General features: G+C 42.9%; 1 protein-coding gene across 1 annotated transcript in view; it reads right to left on the bottom strand.

Annotated features, from left to right (window-relative positions):
* The window catches only part of cckbra (cholecystokinin B receptor a), a 75153-nt gene that overhangs the window by 2716 nt on the left and 50300 nt on the right, over positions 1–22137 (bottom strand). The window contains exon 4 of the mRNA XM_067441510.1: positions 5390–5517. Within this exon, the coding sequence (XP_067297611.1) occupies positions 5390–5517 (128 nt within the window). The remainder of the gene's footprint in view (positions 1–5389; positions 5518–22137) is intronic.

The following is a 22137-nucleotide window of genomic DNA, read 5'->3' as shown; positions in this document are numbered from 1 at the left end:
AAGCTGCAGAATTGCAAGATTGTGGTATATTTAATGTTTTTAGTTACTAAACACGGATGTCCTAGACCATGAGAGTAAGGGCTTAAGAAAAGTCTAGTGTTGCCGCATAATGTGGGATTTGCAGGGCACAGCAACATTTACGAGGATGAGGCGGCTCATTTATCTTGTAACATTTTGCATGGACTTGATACAAGGGATTAACAAAGGCAAATAACAACCTATATAACCAGTAGCCTGTTTAAATATGTATAAACCTTGTTCTGCAAAAAATGAGTTTATTCAAGTGTGCATTAGTATACTTATTTTAAACTAAACTAAATAACAAAGTATACTTTCAGTCTATTGTTTATTTACTTTTTAGAAAAATATTTTATGTGCTTCTCAGAAATATAAAAATGGCACTTAAGTATAGGCTACTTTTTTTACAAAAAAAAAAAAAAGGGGGTAGATATATATAGCCAATACGCTGATTCATTAAGCTCCGACGTTTCAGGAAGCAGTGTTTTGAACTCAGCGATCACTATATACGTTTTTTTGCACACAAAAACTATTCTCATCGCTTCATAAAATTATTCACTAGAGACAGGCTTTTTAACTAAATCTTAAGTACCTTTTATGGGCTGAGCCATCGGATTTCCACAATAATATCTTCATTTGTGTTCCAAAGATGACCAAAGCTTTTACTGGCATCAAACGACATGAGGGTAAGTGATTAAAGGGTTAGTTCTCTCAAAAATGAACGTTCCAGACCCGTAAGACCTCAGTTCATCTTCGGAACACAAATTAAGATATTTTTGTTGAAGAATATTTTGTTTATTTAGCACATTGGCCACAATGTCATTTTCTCTCTCAAGACCCATAAAAGTCACTGAAGACGTTATTACAAAGTCCTCATTTTACAGTGGTTCTACAATAAATTTAATAAGCGACGAGACTAGTTTGTGTGCAAAAAACACTAAATAACGATTTATATAATGATGGTCAATTTCAAAACACAGCTTCCTGAAGCCTCGGAGCTTAATGCATCAGCGTACTGATTCATGATTCTTTTTTAAATCGGCCATCACTATACAAGTCGTTATTTAGGGGTTTTTTTGCCCACAAAAACTATTCTCGTCTCTACATAAAATTGTAAAACCAGTGACATGGATAATGAAGTCTTTAGTGACTTTTATGGGTCTTGAGAGAGGAAATGACATCGTAGCCAGAATATCTTAATTTTTGTTCAGAAGATGATCAAAGGTCTTACAGGTGTCGAACGGCATGAGGGTAAGTAATTAATGACAAACCTTTTATGACAGAATTTTCCTTTTTAGGGTGTACTAACCCTTTAACTTCACTACTCACTCTCTTTTTTCCACCATTATTTATTTGATCTCAGCAATGGTATAAATAATGCATTTTGGGGTATATTTCTAATGAAAGGTAACTGTGGACGTGTTTAACTGCATTGTCCTCAAAAGTACCACTGCCTACCTCACTGAAGTAGTCTAAAGCTTCTTCCTGAGATAACTTGCATCCAGCACACCAGAGCACAAATAACCTTAATGCCCAGGGAGGTATTCAGCATGACCTTAGTCCTTTCAGTCCTCGCCATGGGAGATATAGGTCAAGCAGCCTCTCACAAAATAGAGTGAGCAGGGAATAGATCTGTTGAGCCTTTTGAAATTGCCAAAGAAAGCCAGACACCTCACTCTCAGCAGTTACATTGTGCAAAATGATTCTAAAAAAAGAAAGGTCTCAAAAAAAGACCTGACAAAACTTTTAATTGATTGGTTGGCACACATGAAGCCAGTAAACATACTGGCCCTCATTTATCAAAAGTGCGTACACCAAATTTCCAGCGTACACCTTGCGTACACCCAAACCCACGGTGACTTTGAGATTTATCAATATGGACGTTGGCGTACGGCACGCTCAAATCCTACGCCAGCTCAGGAGGTGGTGTACGCACGTTTGAGTTAGTGGGAAAACGCGCAGAAAAGCAATTCCTAACACCACAAAACGCACTGACAAGATATGGTATATGGCCCACTGTTAAAAACCACAAAAACAACATTCATAGTTTATTTTTGTGCAACATGAACGTCAATGTTTAATTTTTGTGACTTTACCAAAGCGTTTGATTTGTAGGCATATGTATTCCTCCAGTCGCGAGCCTGTGCGCTTTATCTGACGTTTCAGGACCGCCTGGCCCGGCAGCTGCGCACGGACTGGGAATAATTCAGACTGACAAAATAATAAAAAATGACCTTCTTCTTTTAAATAATAATAAAATCAATAAAAATGGCATTCTTCTTCTAAATAACAAGCGTCATTAAGAATAATAATCATAATAATGTAGTGAACATCGGTAAGGGTGGCATTCCAGAGACCAGTTTATGGCAAGGCCCCTCCCTAACTACCGGTGTGGAAGAAGATGTGCCACACTATGATTGGACCCTTGGTGAATGAACGTAAACAAATGTTCAGCCACATCAGATAAGATGCCAAGACAACTGCCAGACACCTCTTACATGGCAGGAAGGGGGGACCTTCTGCACCCACCACCACCAAAGAGAGGACTTCTCATTGGTCTACAAGTGGATTTTAACCTCCAAACTCATTCCTAAGGTTTAGGCAAGTGCTGCCATAAAAATTCCTCCAGGACCTCCTGAAGGCAGCAGCAAAAGAGAGGCCACAGAGGTCTATCTAAATCCATTCATACACATGTTTGGAGGTCTTAAAAGTATATGAACTGCAACTCATCCACCTCATCTTCACACAAAGTGCAGTTTATGTTAATGGTCATTGACTGTAAAAACAACAGTCCACGGGACAGGTCCATTAACAGATAAATGAATGCGTGGACGATGACTTAGCCGTTTCTTATCATGTTTGGTCTCTATCTGTTCCATACGATGCCTTTTATATTTTAAAAGAGGTTTGGTAAAGAAATAATGCATGGGTAAAACATTTAAGACATTATTTTAACATGCCACTTTATGCTATGCAAATGAGTTCCACACTAGGGTGGGCAACACCGTGCCTACTTCAGAACCCAGTGGCCAATCACACTCCAGGACTGGAAAGGCGCCGGATTTCAATCTCCTCCTCATCGGAAAGGGATAAATATGTCCCCCGGGTAGACACACCCTTGTTCTGCGTTTCTAACCCGATGGGGAAGGAGACACTAACAGACACACCACGTTCTGCGTTTCTAACCCGACGGGGAAGGAGACACTAACAGACACACCACGTCCTGAGCTTCTGACCTGACGAGGAAAGAGACTACAAGACAGTGGAGGTTAAGCTTTTGCGAGCAAAACCTTTATATTGCTTTCGGCAAACTATAGCTGGAAAAGGGCTCTCTCCTTGAGAGATCTTATCTGACCTTTACAACTCCTCCGGCAGCACATCCAGTCCACCAAGGACCTCTGCATCGGCAGACATTGCCGGTCCCACACGGCCCCTCAGTGACGCAGCCAGCCTGCAAAGGACCCTGTGAAGATTCGACTGACCCAGCTGCCTGGTCCACGTTTAAGGACCCTCTTGGCGCAACCAGAGTTCTGCATCCTTCAGCCCAGCGTGGCAACGGCTACTTGCAACTCTGCGCCCCTCCCACTGCACGCTACCCGCATAACCAGTGGAAGACGTATCTACTGCCAGGACTGATCACCCGACTGTGTGGAACGTAAATATAAACTTACCAAACCTCTTTCTAGAGACCTTGGCATTAGTTTATACATGCAGCATATGTTTTCTAACCTGTTTAGATAACTATTACTTGAGGTCAGGTTGTTACAAATAATAGGTTTATTATTTGTTTAATGATAAATAAGCATTTATTTATCACCATGTGCCAGAACCATTAGGTGGTTCCCATAAGAAGCATTCCCATACAATTCTCTTCTATTGCTACATTCTGTTCAACAGCATTGCATTTATCCATTCTGTGCTCACATCATTTATTGGTTTTATTGTTTCGTTCATTACTTTTTGGTTATTAGTTTACTATCCTTTAGAAGTATATATCCATTACTAGCATTATTAATCGTTTAAGTATTTACTCTTGCATATCTATTGTTAATAAATTTCATTCATTTTATTACACTGTGTCTTCATTGTGTTGATGATCAAAGACTCTACTGGTTGTCCAGACTCACAAATCCTTCAGATAAATCAGCTGACCAACTCCCTCTAATTTACATTAATTCTGAATTACTGAACAGCTCTTTTGCGAGTGTTCTTATATTGTTAAGATAGTATTCTTAGCTGGTGCCCGTATCAAAGAGGGAGGGGTCATCTGATACACTCATAACCACACCTTAAGTGACACGTGATCTAAAAATCACTACGTCATCGGTGAACTGAGTAATAATCACTACAATAATAAAAAGAAGAATTTTACAAATTGTCAAGTAATTATTAATGTGAATGAATCTTACTCCACATCACATCATCATCACTATTGTACACCCCAATACATGTGCCGTGATACGAAATTAAATGCTAATTTTTTCAAAACGTGCTGTAAAATAATGCAGTGATGGTAATTTATCATCCAAACAGCTTTAAACTGCTGGAGTGCGCTTCTCAACCTCCACACTATTAACAGTACTCGTTATTTGTGTCCATATTTTGTTTTTGTAGGTGCCTTTAATTCCACTCTTTAAACTCCCAAATAAAACAATTTCGGGTTTTTTTTTCCACTTCCCTGGTGATTCGATGGGCGCGCGTCTTAATCATCTCAATATCGCACTGATCAGGGAGTCAGTCCATTGACTTATGTCCTAATCAGTGCCCTGACTAGTGGACTAGTGAGATGATTGAGCGCGCCCGATCTCCACGTCGGAGAAGTTTCGCTTCTTTGCCGTCTTCTGTTTGTCCATGGCGTAAAATGAGGGCGTGGGGGAGGCGGAGACTTGAATATATAGGGGCGTGTTATTCTAATGACGATCGTTTTCAGCCGCCGCATTTATCAAGGGCAAGTATTGCGTACACCTGGATTGCAGAGGTACGCACAGCTTCATAAATCAGGCGGTGAGAGGAGTGTAAGCATAATCTTACGCCAACATATACACCAGTTTCTACGCAAGATTGATAAATGAGGGCCACTGTATCTAACAATAAATAATTAGAGATTTTACATGTTGGCTTCACTGGCTCACTTCTAGAAATCCAAGTCACAGGTAACATCCAAAGGATACGTTTGAATTGGATTCAAGTAGAAAAACATTTGTTAAATGGGACATGCCTGGTGACATTTCACTTTGCTATATTTTAGAAGTTTTCAGTTCATCAAGGTGAACAGGCATTCTTCAGACTATGCATGGCTTCAAGGGCTTAGTAGAATTGTGTTGTGAGAGCTTTTACACAAAAACGAATATATAAATAAATAAAATCATACCACTAGAGTCTTTCTTCTGCTCCAGTTCAAACTGAATACCTCGGTAAAGTTCCCTGGATATTAGGCCGTAGGCAATTATCATCACCACACCTGGGATGAAGAACAGAATGAAGAGCAACAAGACGTACCTAACAGAGAGAAAGAGAGCAAAATATTTGTAAATTAAAAGGCAGTGAATCAATAGAGATGAGATATCTATAACAATGAAACCAAAGAACTGCACTTCAGTAGTGAACATGTGAGAACATGAGAGATGAGCTGTACTGTGCTGCATTTTCCATTGTAAGCTAAAGTGGATTGCAAAAACTAGATATCAGGGGAAGTTGAAGTTCTCTTATATTTAGAGTTCTGTAATCAGAAACCAACCTAAAGAAAGTAAGTGCCACAGAGTGGAAGAACAGGAAGATTCCGGAAATTAAATGCAATGATCAAAGATGAATTGCTGTCTTTCATTTCACTTACAATTCTTTTTCAGGGTGTACTTACACTAGGTATGGCTGCCTTGTACTGTGCCCGAGTTTGATTGAAAATGAATAATAATAATAATTTAATCTAAAGTAATAATAGTTTGGTGTTTGTTGTCATAATTATGACAGTAGAGCTGTTCCATGCTTTGGCATGTTTAGCAATCACACTGCATGCAAATCGCACTCGAGCCAAACTGAACTGCGCTCTGGCCCACCTCTTCCAAGCAGGCCAGGGCTGTCCAAACGAACCAATCCAGGACACAGAATGGAGAGCTCACATCAAACGAACTAGGCTTTGGGGGTCAAACGCACTCGGGCACGGTTCAGAGCACCTAGTGTGAGTACACCATCAGTCTGTGTTGATCCTTGGTGATAAGAAAAAAATAATTATTTGACTTCTTTTGGAACTATTTTCACTATTAACTGAATATTAATCTTAATATTATATTATCTTATCTTATTAACTTAATTTAAGAAAAAACGTCCAATACAAAACAATCAGCATACAATCTCTCCTCACAACAAGTTATACAACAATATTAAAACTCAAGTCTTCTGAGGTTATTGTTCACACTTGACATGCAAGATTATTTCAGTTACCTGGATAAGCAGTATGATATAAAGTTGCTACAGTTACTATCTGATTACTGAATACCACAAGTGACCACTCAGAATCAAATATTTAAAAAGTGTCACACAAACTTAAGTGTTGTTGTACTTAATTCTGAACCTAATGAATAGCTTTGATCACCTTTGGCTGTGGTGATATTCAGTACAACAGTATTATAATATTGTTTTACTAACTTTAGCAGTCAATTTGAATCATTTGCAAAGAAACAACAAAAGCTAACAGATTCAGTCACCTGCTTTTTTTTAACAATCTGATGTTATGGCTGGCACATATGGCAATGTAATACTTGAATGTTAAAATTTAAATAAAAAAGCTGCATCCAGTAATATGATGTAATTTTATAATATTCAAATGACAGCGTGGGAGTGTTCCCTGAAAGCATCTATGCTACCCCGTTCCTCTGATCTTTTTCATTTATCAGACATCTTTGTGCTTGAAGCTCCTTTCCATGCTGCACTTATCTGATATCAAAGACAGTTTTCTATCCTCTTGTTTCCTGTGTGGCTTTCAAGTTCATTACAAGCTCCAGCACAAAGGCAATAAAAGCAGTACTAATCTGACCAGGAAGTAGATAAAATGAGGGTGTGATATTGGGAAGCCCCTTTTTATGCAAAACAAATGTATAATGTGTGAGCTCTAATAATACCTGTGTGATGTTTGAAACTGTTGTTGTTTTTTTGTCAAGATTTTATGATGGCATTGTTGTTTTTGTTATTTTTGTGTGGATAAGTACAGTTCAGAGAAATCAATTAGAAGTACCTCTGGGTCCTCTTTATCTTCACCATCCGCATCAACAAATGCTTCAGATTTTTATCAACTGCTTTCAGGGCCGGCTAGGTTTAATGTTTTAAGTATTCATTCACTTCTGACACCATGTTTTTGAAGAACAGAAACGCATATAACCAGTCTCGACCCCTTCAGTTGTTAATTCACTACCATGTGCCCTCACTCTACAGCCAACTCGCTCTTCTTTGATGTACTAAGTACCTTGTTGTGCATTAAAGTGAAATATCACGTAATTCTACTCTCTCTGTACTCAAGAGATACACATTTAATACCACTGTTTAAACACCTTGTGAATCTGTGCAAGCCTATGTCTCCTGAGAAATGTGAATTTGTATCGCCGCAGGACAAACTCTTTTAGAGAATGCATAGTTGTATGTGGTATAAAAAAATGACACTGTTCGCAAACAGTTACACCGTGAAAAAAAGAAAAGAGTACGTAAGAGTTGAGAAAAGACACAGAGCACTATATACTTTACAAAAAAAAACACATTGCTCAAAAAGTAATAGCCAACATTCTTCAGAAAAAAAGTAAGTCCTATGCACAACTGTTACGAACTGCTCCGAGACTTTGGGTTGGAGATCCAAGTGCAGCTTTAACAGAGGGACAATCCAGACACGCAAACCAAAATACAGGCAAAGAGTCAAAAACAGGCTGACAGTCCAAACAAACAAAATACAAAGCTGGAAACAAGGCAAATGTGTAATCTAAAGAACAGACAAGATGCTGTTAAAAAAACAAAAGACGAGAACCAGGGAAAATCACTCAGAGTTGCAGTAGTAACATATACAAAAACTTTCAATGAATGACAGGGTGAACAGGCTAGATATGGGCAGAGGTAATGAGATAAAATGAGACAGGTGTAAATAGTGAGTGCTGATGAGTCCGGGCAAAGGATTATGGGTAATGTAGTCTATGATATAATGACAGTCCGGTCCGGGTTGGAGTGCCCTCTGGTGGTGATCAGGGGCACTCACACTGGTGATTCATTACATAGCCCCCCTCAAAGGAGCAGCTTCCAGACAATCCTTAAATGGTCTAGGAGGGAGGTGGAGCCAGGCCTAGGGAGCGGAAGAGGAACTGGAGACTCAGGCAGAGCAGAAAGCCAGAGCGGAGCATGTTGGGCAGATGACCAGACTGGCACAGGACAAACAGGAGACCATGGTGGAGCAGGGTGGGCAGATAACCAGGGTAGAAGGGTTGACCACCGTGGCGAAGCAGATTACCACCACATCAGCATCAATAAACTTGAAGACCTCCATGGTGAAGCAGATAACCACCACAGCAGTGCAGACGGTCTTGGAGACCACCATGGCGGAGCAGACGATCACACAGTAGCGCAGACGGTCTTCATACCCACGGCGGGGCAGACAACCACAACAGCAGTGTTGATGGACTTGAAGAACGCCATGGTGGAGCAGAAGAGCACCACAGCAACGTCAATGGTCTTGAAGAACCCATGGCAGAGCAGGCAACCACCACAGCAGTGCAGACGGTCTTGAAGCCCTCCACAGCAAGGCAGATGACAACAGATGTTTAGATGGCATCTCTGTACTCGAGACTGGAGAAGGAGTCCTCTCTGGACTAGGGACTGGAGACGGAATTCTCTCTGGACTCAGGACTGGAGACATCTCTGGATGCTGGTCAGTGGCTGGACAACTTTTGATAGATACTAACCACTGCAGACCGATAACTGCCACAAGAGCTGCAGTTTTAGAGATGCTCTGACCAAGTCGTCTAGCCATCACAATCTGGCCCTTGTCGAACTCATTTAAATCCTTAAGTTTGCCCTTTTTTTCCTGCTTCTAACACATCAACTTTGAGGACAAAAATGTTCACTTGCTGTCTAGTGAACCCTAGGTCTGTGCACCCTAGAAAATTCAAATAGCTATTAAAAAACCCAGAACTGTATTGCATGACTAAGCTGGGTGTGATAATACTTTATGTACACTTTATGGGGGGTGGGGGGCTGGGGGGCATGGTTATGCCAAACAACATTTGGCGCAAAAAAAAACAAAAAACAAAAAAACTTGCAATTCAATGTCTTCAGTGGTGCAAACATTAAAGCGTAAGGCTAATGGATCAATGTTTTGACGCACTCAATACGGGTTCAGATCCGCCTTTTGCAGAGCTTGCTCTTCTCTCTTTTCTCTTTTCAAAATTAAGAAAATGTTTTAAATGTGGATATTGTCACGCCCTCACAATCATCAGTCACTGCCACACCCACTCGTTCCCCACCACCATCATTCTGAACACCTGGGCACCATCACCAGTCACCACTATATCAACTCATCTTCACTCCCATTGTCTGGTCTTGCACTGATCCCACCATTGACTACCTGTCCTTCCAAGAAGCCCTCATCTGTACCCATCTTCGTCTTCATCTTCATCATCATCTTATTCTTCACCACCATCATCGTCTTCACCTTCATCGTCCGTCATCTGAGTGTCACCCACCTTCTAAGTATCACCTGTGTTCGAAACCTCTGTTAAAAAACCTTGCACTTTCACTAATCCCTCTGTGTCCTCGTTTGTGTCTGACAGAAGTCGGACACAGGCGGGGACCGCACCACAGACCACTTCACCACGCTGGTTCACGCTGTACGGTCCTCACTGGTTCACGACACTCCCTCCACCACTACCCATGCTAGCGTATCATCACCTGCACCACCGGCAGCTGCTACTTCGTCAGCTGCCTGCCCAAGTCCCGTAGCCCAACCAGCGACCTACAGCGGCGCGGCAGAGGATTGCAGCGGGTTTCTCTTGCAATGTTCCCTGTATATGGAAGCGAATTCCCATCTGTTCCACAGTGAGAGAGGCCGGGTGGCGTTTATCGTCTCATTACTCTCAGGCCGAGCCCTTCAGTGGGCACAGTCGTTATGGGAAACGAATGCCCCTGTCATCGGCTCCACCACAGCCTTCTGCACTGAGGTATTTGGTCAACAAACTGCCAAATTATCTGTCCATGATCAACTGTTTTCTATTCGCCAAGGCAAACGAGAGACAACGGGTTCCTATGCACTGCGTTTCCGCACGCTGGCCTGTATGAGCGGATGGAATGAATCAGCCCTCATCACTGCCTTCCGCCACGGCCTCCTCACTGAAATCAAGCAAATCATTGTGGTCTACAAGGACGCCATGGGCTTGGAAGCCCTCATCCAGAAAACCATCCCTGTGTCTCAACGGTTATCTGCCTGTGGCCTCTCCTTACCCGCTGCCGATCCTCCGCCCACTCGTACCTCCAGCACCTGAACCCATGCTGATTGACTCATACCATCTAACCACCACCGAACGCCAATGCAGGATCTCATTAGATCTGTACCTGTATTATGGGGGAGATGGACATGAAATGACGACGTGTCCCGTGCAACCTACTCGGCCAGTGGTGAGTACCATCCAGTTACCTCCTTCAACGGCAAACCTTACTAAGACGCCAGTATTCGTTATTTTTATTTTTATTTATTTTTTATTTTTATTTTATTTTTTATTGGGACAGTGCATGTTAATGAACACAACATGGAATACATGCATGTAAGCATGCCAGATTGTAGCCAAGGGCTAATTTCCATCCGTAGTCCCACGAGCTAAGGTCACAAAGCTCACAAAATGTCCTATAAACTATATTTACATAAGAATCAAAGAATCAAAGTCATCAGAAATACATCCATATGCACGTGACGAAATACAAAAGTTAAAATAAGATGCAACATACTCACTAATGTGTGCAACTTTGGTTTGCCCATAACCATTTTTTTGTTCTTTGAACAAACTATATGTAGAGCATTCTCTCAATGTTAGAGGAAGACTATTCCACATGTTCCCACCTCGGACAGACAGGACTGTCTGTCCAAAGGTGGTATACCTGTGGGGTATTATCAAGTCTCCTCTGGTGAAGGCTCGCGTGGTCCTTTGTGAACAATCTTATAGTTTTGATAAAATCCTTCAGAGGCAAAGGAGCGAGGGAATGTAAAACCTTGTAAATGTGACAGGCCATTTTCAAATTGATCATATTCTGAAAACCCAATAGTCTATGTTTTTTCAAAACATGACAGTAGTGATGTGATACTGATTTTTTTATCAAATATTTTTAATGCCTTTTTGTAGAGACTTGCTACGGTTTGGAGTGCAAGAGACCAGGTAGTCAAGCAATAGTCTAAATGAGAAATAATCAGTGCAAAAAAATATGTTTTAGCCACACCCACGGTTAAATTATTGCGAATATGTCTAAAATTTTGAAGATTGAATTTGACAACTTTGTGCTACTTTTTTTACATGACTTTTGAAGAAAAATGTTCGATCAAGGACTACCCCAAGATATTTAAATTCTGACACCAGTTCCATTCCATTCAGAAAGACACTTGATCTGGTTATTTCCACGTGACGTTTAGAAAAATACATACACACAGTTTTTCTGGTGTTCAACATGAGGCATGAGTCCTTGAGCCAGTTCTGCACATGAGATAAAGCAGCTGTGAGATCAACAGCTGCTTGTTGAATAGTTTTTGCTTGAGTTTTGCTTGAGTATACTACATCATCTGCATATATCTGCGAGAAGACGTTTGGACATGAATTTGGTAGGTTATTAATAAAAAGAGAGAACAGAACCAACCCAAGGATAGACCCCTGAGGGACACCTACTCCGGAATCTAAACAAGGAGATGTGACACCATCTACTACCACGTACTGTTTCCTGTGGGACAGATAAGATTTAAACAATAAAAGTGCTTGATCAGAGATGTTAAACTGAGTCAAACTAGATATTAAAATCTGGTGGTTTACAGAATCAAAGGCTTTCTTTAAATCTAAGAAGACAGCCCTGACATAAAGACTCTTGTCAAGTAAACCTTTTATGTTTTATGTTAACACACATAGGGCACGATCCGTGGAGTGATGGGTCCGAAAACCCCATCAACAGCCTGACTACCCACTTCTCTGCGATCTTTTATATAACGGGTAGTATACTAATTGGTCTATAGTTTGACATGTCTTTTTTAGCACCTGATTTAAATATCGGTGTCACTGCAGCAACTTTCCAATCTGCAGCTCCATTTCCTTATTATTTTTATTTGTTTGACGGCCAAGCAATTTATTTAAATTTTGCCAAACCAATTTTCCATTACCGTTCGCATTCTCTATTACTTTAATGAAAAAATTCGCTTTGGCCCGTCTCAGGCTCTGGGTTACAAGGTTTCGCATGTGGGTAAACTTCTGATGATCTATTGTCAGACTGATTTCAAAAATTGTTTTAACAGCAGGTCTCTAGCTGACATCAGATTTTTACATTCTTTATTCAGCCATGGCAAGTGGCACCTTTTTTTATTTTTATATCTCCCTCTGCTCGAATGGGTAGAAATTACATCTTTCAGAGAATTAATAAATTTACTACTAGAAAATTCAGGATTATCACCAGACAGGATTGTATCCCAGTCCAGTGATGACAAAGCTGTTGCCACATTTTGTCGTTGGGTGTTAGGTATAAACTCATAAGGAGACCTGTTATTTATGAAATTAGAGAGATCATTATTTACCCGCGACTTAGACAATTTACTAGAAAAAAGTATAACATTATGGTCTGAAAGACCAGTCAGAAAATTATAAGATCTAATTATCCTTTCAGATCTATTACTAAAAATTAGATCTATTTTAGTCTTAGAATGTTTTGTAATCCTTGTTGGTTTTTAACAAGTTGGAAAACATTTAATTTGTCCATTGTATGCTTTAGTGTTTTTCTATCTTTCTTGCAGTCCCAGTTTACATTAAAGTCTCCAATAACAATGATTTCATTGGACTTATGTGATGTATGATGTTTAAGTAGTACCTGTAGTTGTTCATAGAAGTCCACTTTGGATGATGGAGGACGGTAAAGGCAAACCAAAGTAAAAGTCATCTCTGCAGAAAGGGAAATTCTTACAGAAACATTTTCAATTTTAACCTCACTTGGCACACTTAGTTGTGAACACTCCAAATTATTTTTAACATAAAGCAATACAGCCCCAGCTCTTCCTATACCTCTATCCCTTCTGAACACATTGTAGTCAGGGAAAACAACACCAGCTTCAGGGGATGATTCTTTAAGCCAAGTTTCTGATAGGCCCTAATATATCAATATCAGAATTCCTGAGAATATGGTCCAGTTGTTCGTGTTTAGGGAGCATACTGCATATGTTAAGATGAGCACAAAGCCCTTTTGGCTTATGTTTATTGTCCCATATTAATTTAACCTGATTAAATGTATTAAAAATATGTGTTTCACGATATCTTCTCATTACATAATTTCTAGTCTTTTTAAAAACTTGGCAGGAATTTGGTGCAGACTGAAATTGCGGTACGAACCCGTTTTGGATCCCTGGCACTGTTTCTAGTTCAGCTGTCCTATTGACATCCAATGTCACACGACCATCGATGCATGCTGCTGTTGTTTGTAGCCTTTTAGCAGCTACGGCCGCCATGTTAAATGCATTGTGGGCTGTTGTGGGTTGTATCTCGGCTGCCAAACCTTCACCTCCTCCTTCCATGAGCCCAACTCCATCGCCGCCCGAAGACACCCCAGGCACAGAGTCCAATATACCCGTAGTAGTCCCCATGGGTCCGCCAGTGCACGTTGATGAGCGCAACGCCATGCGTGCTGAGACACCGACCTCCACCACACCACCCATCGCCTGTGGACCCACGCTCGCCGCCACTCCATTAGCCACCAATGGTACGAACACCCTGACCTCCAGGCCCACTCATCTGTTGCAGCACAAGCCCTCATCGACTCCGGGTCGGCGGGAAACTTCGTCAGTCAGCAAACTCTTGAAACCCGCCCAATGTCAACGTTGTCCCGTCAACCTCAGAATCACCACCATCCAGGGAAAACAGCTGGGCTGAGGTCGTGTCCGCCACTTCTCCCCCACACTTACACTACGTGTTGGTCATCTGCACGAGGAAACCATTGCTTTTGTGGTGCTGGAGGAGTCAACCGCGGACATCATCCTGGGACGCCCCTGGCTCATCTTGCACCAGCCGCATATCTACTGGTCCCCTGGAGAGGTCCTGCAATGGGTTGAGAACTGCTTTGATCGTTGTATTCATCGTCCTCACCGAAAAGGTTCATCATCATCATCAGTTCCTCCATCATTACCTGTCCAGTCCACCTCAGTAGAGAGTCCCAAAACTCAAGTCAACGTGGCCATTCCCCCAGCTTACCGGGCGTTCCAGGATGTCTTCAGTAAGCGGTTGGCTACCAAACTACCACCCCATTGGCCATGGGACTGCGCCATCGACCTCCTGCCTGGGGCTACTCTACCTAAGGGCCATGTCTATCCTCTGTCCATCCCGGAACAGAAGGCCATGGAGGAGTACGTGCAAGAAGCACTACAACAAGGGTTCATCCGTCCATCGATCTCCCCTGCCGCTTCAAGCTTTTTCTGCATGGCCAAGAAGGGCGGAGGCTTGCGGCCGTTTATCAACTACCGTCACCATTCTCAGACTGTCAAGTTCAGTTATCTTCTTCCTCTGGTCCCATCCACGCTAGAACAGCTCCGTGGGGCCACCATCTTCTCCAAGCTCGATCTCAGAAGTGCCTACAACCTCATTCGCATTTGCAAGGGAGACGAGTGGAAAGCCTTCATCACTCCCTCAGGTCACTATGAATATTGCATGATGCCGTATGGGCAGTCCAACTCACCCGCCGTCTTCCAAAATTACATGAATGAGGTATTTCATGAATTCTTAAACAAGTTTGTCAACATCTATATCGACAATATCCTCATCTATTCTAGTGACCTGAGGGAGCATAAAGAGCATGTCTGTCAAGTCCTGCAGAAGCTCCGGGACCATCGCCTTTATCTCAAGCTTGAGAAGTGCGAGTTCCAAGTCTCCACTGTCCAGTTTCTTGGGTACATCATAGACAACCATGGAGTCAAGATGGACCAGAAGAAAGTGGACACCATCACCTATTGGCCTCAGCCCACCACCATCAAAGAGCTGCAGCACTTCCTGGGATTTGCCAACTTCTACTGCCGCTTCATAAAGAATTACAGCCTGCTCAGCTCATCACTCACCTCCCTGCTCCAGAGCCGGCCCAAGTCTCTGTCCTGGACTCCATCGTCCACGGAGGCCTTCCACCAGTTGAAGAACGCCTTCCAGTCCGCTCCGATTCTGGTCCAACCTAATCCTCATCTTCCGTTCTTCGATGATAGTGGACGCCTCATCGACCGGGGTCAGACCGGTTCTGTCTCAGCGGCAGGGGACACCCTCTGGAGGAATGGAGACACTGGCTGGAGGGAGCAGAACATCCATTTGAATGTTGGATGACCATCGAAACCTTTTGTACCTTTGAGATGCCAAACGGCTGAATCATCATCAGGCCCGCTGGTCCCTCTTCTTCACCAGTTTCAATTTCAGGGTGACGTACCATCCAGGGAACCAGAACAACCGGGCGGATGCCCTTTCTCGTCTTCACAAAGCCCCTTCACAGACCCAGAGCACCTTGAAACCATCCTCCCTCCAGCCATGGTTGTCAGCCCGATCCAGTGGGTGCTCCACGAGCAAATCCAACAGGAGAACGCCCAACAGCCTGCTCCGCTGGGAGGTCCAGAAGGGCGCCTCTACGTCCCGCCACGCCATTGCCTGCCCCTTCGGGACTTGGCTCATTCTTCACCGGGCTCTGGACACCCAGGCAGGAGAAGGACCCTCTCACTCCTTCGCAACCATTACTGGTGGCCCGCCATGCCTCGGGACGTCTCCCGATTCGTCAAGGGGTGTTCAGTCTGCGCCATTGCTAACACCCCTAGGAGACTCCCCGAGGGCAAGCTGGTCCCTCTTCCGAACCTTGAGCAACCCTGGAGCCATCTGGGGCTCGACTTCATGACCGACCTGCCATCATCCCAAGGTTTCACCTGTATCCTAGTCGTTGTCAACCGATTTTCAGAATCCTGCAAACTCATCCCCTTCAAAGGCTTACCGACCAGGTTAGAAACCACAGAGGCACTCTTCACCCAAGTCTTCCAACATTTTGGGCTTCTGGAAGACATACTTTCCGACCGAGGACCCCAATTCATCTCCTGAGTGTGGACCACCTTCTTCCGTCTCCTAGGGGTGTCTGTCAGCCTCTCGTCAGGTTACCATCCTCAAACCAATCGCCAAACTGAACGGAAGATCCAGGAGATCAGGAGATTCCTGAGGGTATACTGCCAACAGAATCAGAAGAGCTGGAGCTAGTATCTGCCCTGGGCCGAATTTGCCCAGAATTCGCTCCAGCAGTCCACCACAGGGCTCACCCCGTTCTAATGTGTCCTCATCTACCAACCACTGCTCTTCCCCTGGATGGGTGAGCCCTCAGAGGTCCCAGCGTTTGATTACTGGTTCCGCCAGAGCGAGAGGGAGAGGGTCTGGGACTCAGCACACGTGCAACTCCAGCAGGCAGTTGAACCGTTCACGGGAGACAGGCAGCTGAACGAAGTCACCTACCGCCTTTACCTTCCACCCACCTACAAAATGTCACCATAATTTCACATATCCTTACTCAAGCCCTTCACTGAACCTGTCGCTTCTTCACCCACAGATCCTGGTGATGGTGCCGTACCTCCTCTTCCTACCATCGACAAGGACCCATCAGTCTACTGGGTGAGAGCCATCCTCGTCATGCGGCGACAGGGTTCCCGGATGGAATACGTGGAGGACTGGGAGGACTACGGTCCTGAGGAGCGGAGCTGGATCTCCAGGAACGATGTACTGGACCCCAATCTTCTCACTCAGTTTCACCAAGACCACCCTGACCGACCCGATCCCTCAGGGCCGTGGGAGACCCCATCCCCGCCCGTCCCAGCTGTCAGGAGCCGCCCGTGGAGGAGGGGGTACTGTCACGCCCTCACAATCATCAGTCACTGCCACGCCTACTCTCCCCCAAGAGTCACTCTCCTAGTTAAATGCTCTCAGACAGTAAATGCAGTGAGTTTGCTTCCTACTTCTCAGAGAAAATCAATAATATCAGAAAGGCAATCAGCACATCCTCTAGTTGCTCTGGGGTCAGAAACAGTACAGCATCTTAAAACATCAACCTGTGCCCTAGACACACTCCCCACTTCTTTTTTCAAAAGTGTGTTTAACTGTTTGGAAGCGGATCTCCTAGAAGTGGTGAACTCCTCACTTCCCTATGGGACTTTTCCAAACTCCCTTAAAACTGCAATAGTTAAGCCTTTTCTGAAAAAGAGAAATCTGGATAACTCCATACTGAGCAACTACATACCAATATTAAATCTCCCCTTCTTAGGCAAAATCATTGAAAAAGTTGTTTTCAATCAGCTGAACAAATTCTTACGCTCGAATGGATACTTTGACCATTTTCAATCTGGTTTCCGTCCACATCACAGTACAGAGACAGAGCTCATAAAAATTATAAATGAAATTCGCTTAAATACTGATACAGGCAAAACATCAATTCTGGTACAACTGGACCTTAGAGCTGCATTCGACACTGTTGTCCACAACATACTTCTAGACAGGCTGGAAAACTGGGTTGGGCTTTCTGGGATGGTCCTCAAATGGTTCAGATCATACTTAGAAGGGAGAGGTTATTATGTGAGTATAGGAGACCATAAGTCTGAGTGGACATCCATGACATGCGGAGTGCCACGAGGGTCAATTCTTGCACCACTCCTGTTTAACCTGTATATGCTGCCACTGAGCCAAATAATGAAAAATAACAATATTGCTTACCACAGCTATGCTGACGACACCCAGATCTACTTAGCACTATAATGACTACAGCCTCATTGACTCCCTGTGCAAATGCATTGATGAAGTTAACAACTGTATGTGACAAAACTATCTTCAGTTAAACAAAGACAACAACCAAAATCACTACATTTTACAAACAAAGATGAAATTCTCAAGGTGAATGCATATCTTGAGGCTAAAGGCCTGATAACAAAAAATCAAGTCAGGAATCTTGGAGTGATTTTGGAGTCAGGCCTGAGTTTTAGTAGTCATGTCAAAGCAATAACTAAATCAGCATACTATCATCTGAAAAATTGCAAGTATTAGATGCTTTGTCTCCAGGCCAGACTTAGAGAAACTCGTTCATGCTTTCATCACCAGTAGGGTGGACTATTGTAATGGCCTTCTCATCGGCCTTCCCAAAAAGACCATTAGACAGCTGCAGCTCATACAGAATGCTGCTGCCAGGATTGTGAGCAGAACCAGAAAATATGACCATATCACACCAGTCCTCAGGTCTTTACACTGGCTTCCAATGACATTTAGGATCGATTTTAAAGTACTATTACTTGTTTACAGATCAGCAGGATCAAGTCAGAAAGTTAGAAATACCAAGAGTTCACTCAAAGCAAGGAGAGTCTGCTTTTAGCTATTATGCCAGCCGCAGTTGGAACCAGTTTCCTGAACAGATCAGATGTACTCCAACAGTAGCCACATTCAAATTCAGACTCAAAACACATCTGTTTAGCTATGCATTTACTGAATGAGCTCTGAGCCACTGTACGTCTGACTGATTGCACCCTATCTTATCTGTTTATTCTTTTTATAATTGTTTTAGTTTACCTTTGTTCTTATCTTTGGATATTGTTATTTTATTTGTTCATTTGAGTTAAATATGATGAGTGAAAACTGGGTTTGATGGAAATAGTAAGTTTGACAATAAGGTTTGAGTATGTGTAAATCTGTGGAGGGTATGATGAGTGAAAATGGGTTTAACAAGAAGGTTCCTAAGTAAAAATCAAAGGCTGTAAACTGGCTGTAAACTGAAGAATGTTTTATTTCACCATACCATTTTATCTTTTTTTTTAATTATTATTATTTATTATTATTATTATTATTATTATTATTATTATTATTATTATTATCTTTACAACTGTTTTAACTATGCTTGTTTTTATTTTTTTATTCGTCCATATGGTATTCTTTTTTCTCATGCATCTGTTACCACTGTTTTAATTAATTTCTCTGTAAAGCACTTTGAATTGCCATTGGGTATGAAATGTGCTATACAAATAAACTTGCCTTGCCTATATTATACAAGGCTTTTTGAGGGCTTTTTTTATAAGGTGTAAGCTATAAGGTGTCTTGGCACTCTATTTAACAAGTATAATTTGGAAGGTCTACTGGCCTTAGCACAAATTTAAAAAGAAAGCTTATTCAGTGGTCGTAAAAGGCCATTTCCCTTAAAGTTCTATTTGAGAAGAAAAAGATATTTTTTTAATATTTCAGCTGGACTCCAAATTCATGTAAAATTTGGTGCTATTATCACCTGTTACGTAAACACAAAGGAAAAACTGGTGCGATAATTCAAGTGCAAAAGGAGTGATTTATTACCCAAAAGATAAAAAATACAAAACAAAAACAATAAGAGAAAACAAAACCCACAAGAGGGCAAAATACATTATCAAAACAAACTCAAAAACATACCAACTGGGAAATCACAGGGAAATGAGAGATGTAGACATAACAACGATCTGATATAGACTGACAAACACAATGAGCTTATAAAGGGAAGAAATCAAGATGGAACAGGTGGGAGAAATCAAACACTAATCAGATAACAAGGGGGAGGGATCAGACAATTACAGGAGCACAAGCTCAACATAACAAACCCCACATGTGCACACAAGACAGGACAGGCATGTGACATTACCCCCTCCTTAAGGAGCGGCTACCAGACGTTCCACTAAGGATGGGAGGGACAGACCATGGAAGACGGGAGGGACAGACCAGGAGGGCACGGGAGGGACAGATCAGGGTGGGACAGCAGGAACAGACAAGGAAGGAACAGACAGGGAAGGGGTAAACAAGGGAGGAACAGGGAAAACAAAAATTTCAGGAGGCCATGGTGGCCCACAGAGCTTAGGCGCCCAAGATGGCCTGCCGAGATCAGGTTGCCGGGGAGGTGCGGGCAGAGCAGGGCACTGGGCGGCGCGAGTAGTGCAGGGCAGAGCAGGATGTCTGGGAGACTATTTCCGGCCCAGCAGCGCCCAGCGGCATTGGGACCTCTGGCACTGGGACCACAAGCACCCAATCCACTGGAAACAGGGATCATCGGAACTGGGACCACCACAACGGAGTCTACCGGAACACGATCCACCGGCACAGTATCCCCTGGAACTGGGACCACTGGAATATGATCCACCGGCACAGGGACCACCGGCACACGATCCACCAGAACACGATCCACCAGAACATGATCCAACAGAACTGGCAACACCGGAACTGGGACCACATGAATACGATCCCCCGGCACAGGGAGCACCGGAACTAGGACCACCGGAACAAGATCCACCGGAACAAGATCCACCGGCACAGGGACCCCTGGAATACGATCCAACAAAACTGGGACCAATGGAATAGAATCCACTAGAAGTGGGACCAACAGAACATGGCCCCCCGGAGCTGAGACGACCGGAACAGGAACCACCGATTATGGGTCCACCGGAACAGGGACCACCAGAGCAGTCACATGGTACTCTCCTTCTCCTCCTCCTCTTAAAGACCATCAGAGCTTGGTCCACCGTAACTGGGGCTACCGGAACTGGGATCACCTGCGCTTACCGGACCATGGTCCTAGGAGGATTGGACTCTAGCTAGTCCACAAACTCCCAGAAATCTGGATTCCTCATTCCCTCTATCTCTGTGGGCAGGCAAACTCTCTTACACCCGCCTCCTGTTGGTGGATGTATTTTGAGTTTACCTGCCGCATCACCTGTACGAGTCTGGTAAGCTCCATAGTCCAAACAAAAGCCCCTCTAGCTGAATCCTCTCTTGGTCAGATTGTTCTGTTAAGTAAACACAAAGGAAAAACTGGTGCAAGGATTAAAGTGCAAAGGAGTGATTTGTTAACCAAAAGAAACCAATACAAAACAAAACAGAAAGAGAAAGAGAAAACAGAAAGCACGAGGAGGCAAAATACATAATCAAAACATAAAATCAAAAACATACCAACTGGGAAATCATGGGGAAACGGGAAATGTAGACATAACAACGATCCGACAAAGACTGACAAACACAAGGAGCTTATAAAGGGAAAAAATAGGGAACAGGTGGGAGAAATCAAACACTAATCAGATAACAAGGGGGAGGGATCAGACAATGACAGGAGCACAAGCTCAACATAACAAACCCCACATGTGCACACAAGACAGGACAGGCATGTGACATCACCTCTGTAACGATATGATTTAATATGTGCATTACTCAACAGAACAATTTTAAAACAGTACACTTACAACATTAAGTATATTACAATATTAAGTTCTGTTATAAAAATATTTTATATATATATATATATAAGCCCTGATATACACTTTCACAAACCAAAGAATGAGGAATGAGGTGAAAAGACTATTAGGATAGAAAAGCTCATTAGCTTGTGATTTTGACAGAGTAGCAATTGTAAATTCCTCTGCTCAGCAACAAAATCACAGGGTGACAAGTACATAAGGAACAGACGGCATCTCCTTCATGTCTCAGAACCTTCTCCAGCTGACTTTGAGGAGCATTTGCCAGTAGTGACTCATTCTGTTCACCATCCAGTAATGAAGGACCCATGCAGCAACCACAGTCTCCTAAAGTGGATTGTTACACTGACACAGATGGCAAACATTCAATGGACACTCATTCTGGAAGAGCCAGCCGTCCTAGGTAATTTTATAAAGACGGTGTTATGGTCTAATTGAGATGTGTCACATGCACACCTATTTATTTTTATTTTTATGGATGTTATGCGCATGCTGTTTGCAATCAACATATGTGATATGAATAATATGTGCTATAATTATGTGGATCCGGGTGACACAAGAGAAGAGAAAGTCACCTGGAAAGTGAGGGTGTGCAGGTAGAGAATAAACAACTGAACAGATCAAGACTTGTTCTG

This window comes from Pseudorasbora parva, chromosome 4 (genome assembly GCF_024679245.1).
Source record: "Pseudorasbora parva isolate DD20220531a chromosome 4, ASM2467924v1, whole genome shotgun sequence".
In the NCBI taxonomy this organism is placed as follows: Eukaryota; Metazoa; Chordata; class Actinopteri; order Cypriniformes; family Gobionidae; genus Pseudorasbora; species Pseudorasbora parva.
The sequence above is the reverse complement of the archived record's forward strand: the minus strand, read 5'-3'. Positions and strand labels throughout refer to the sequence as shown.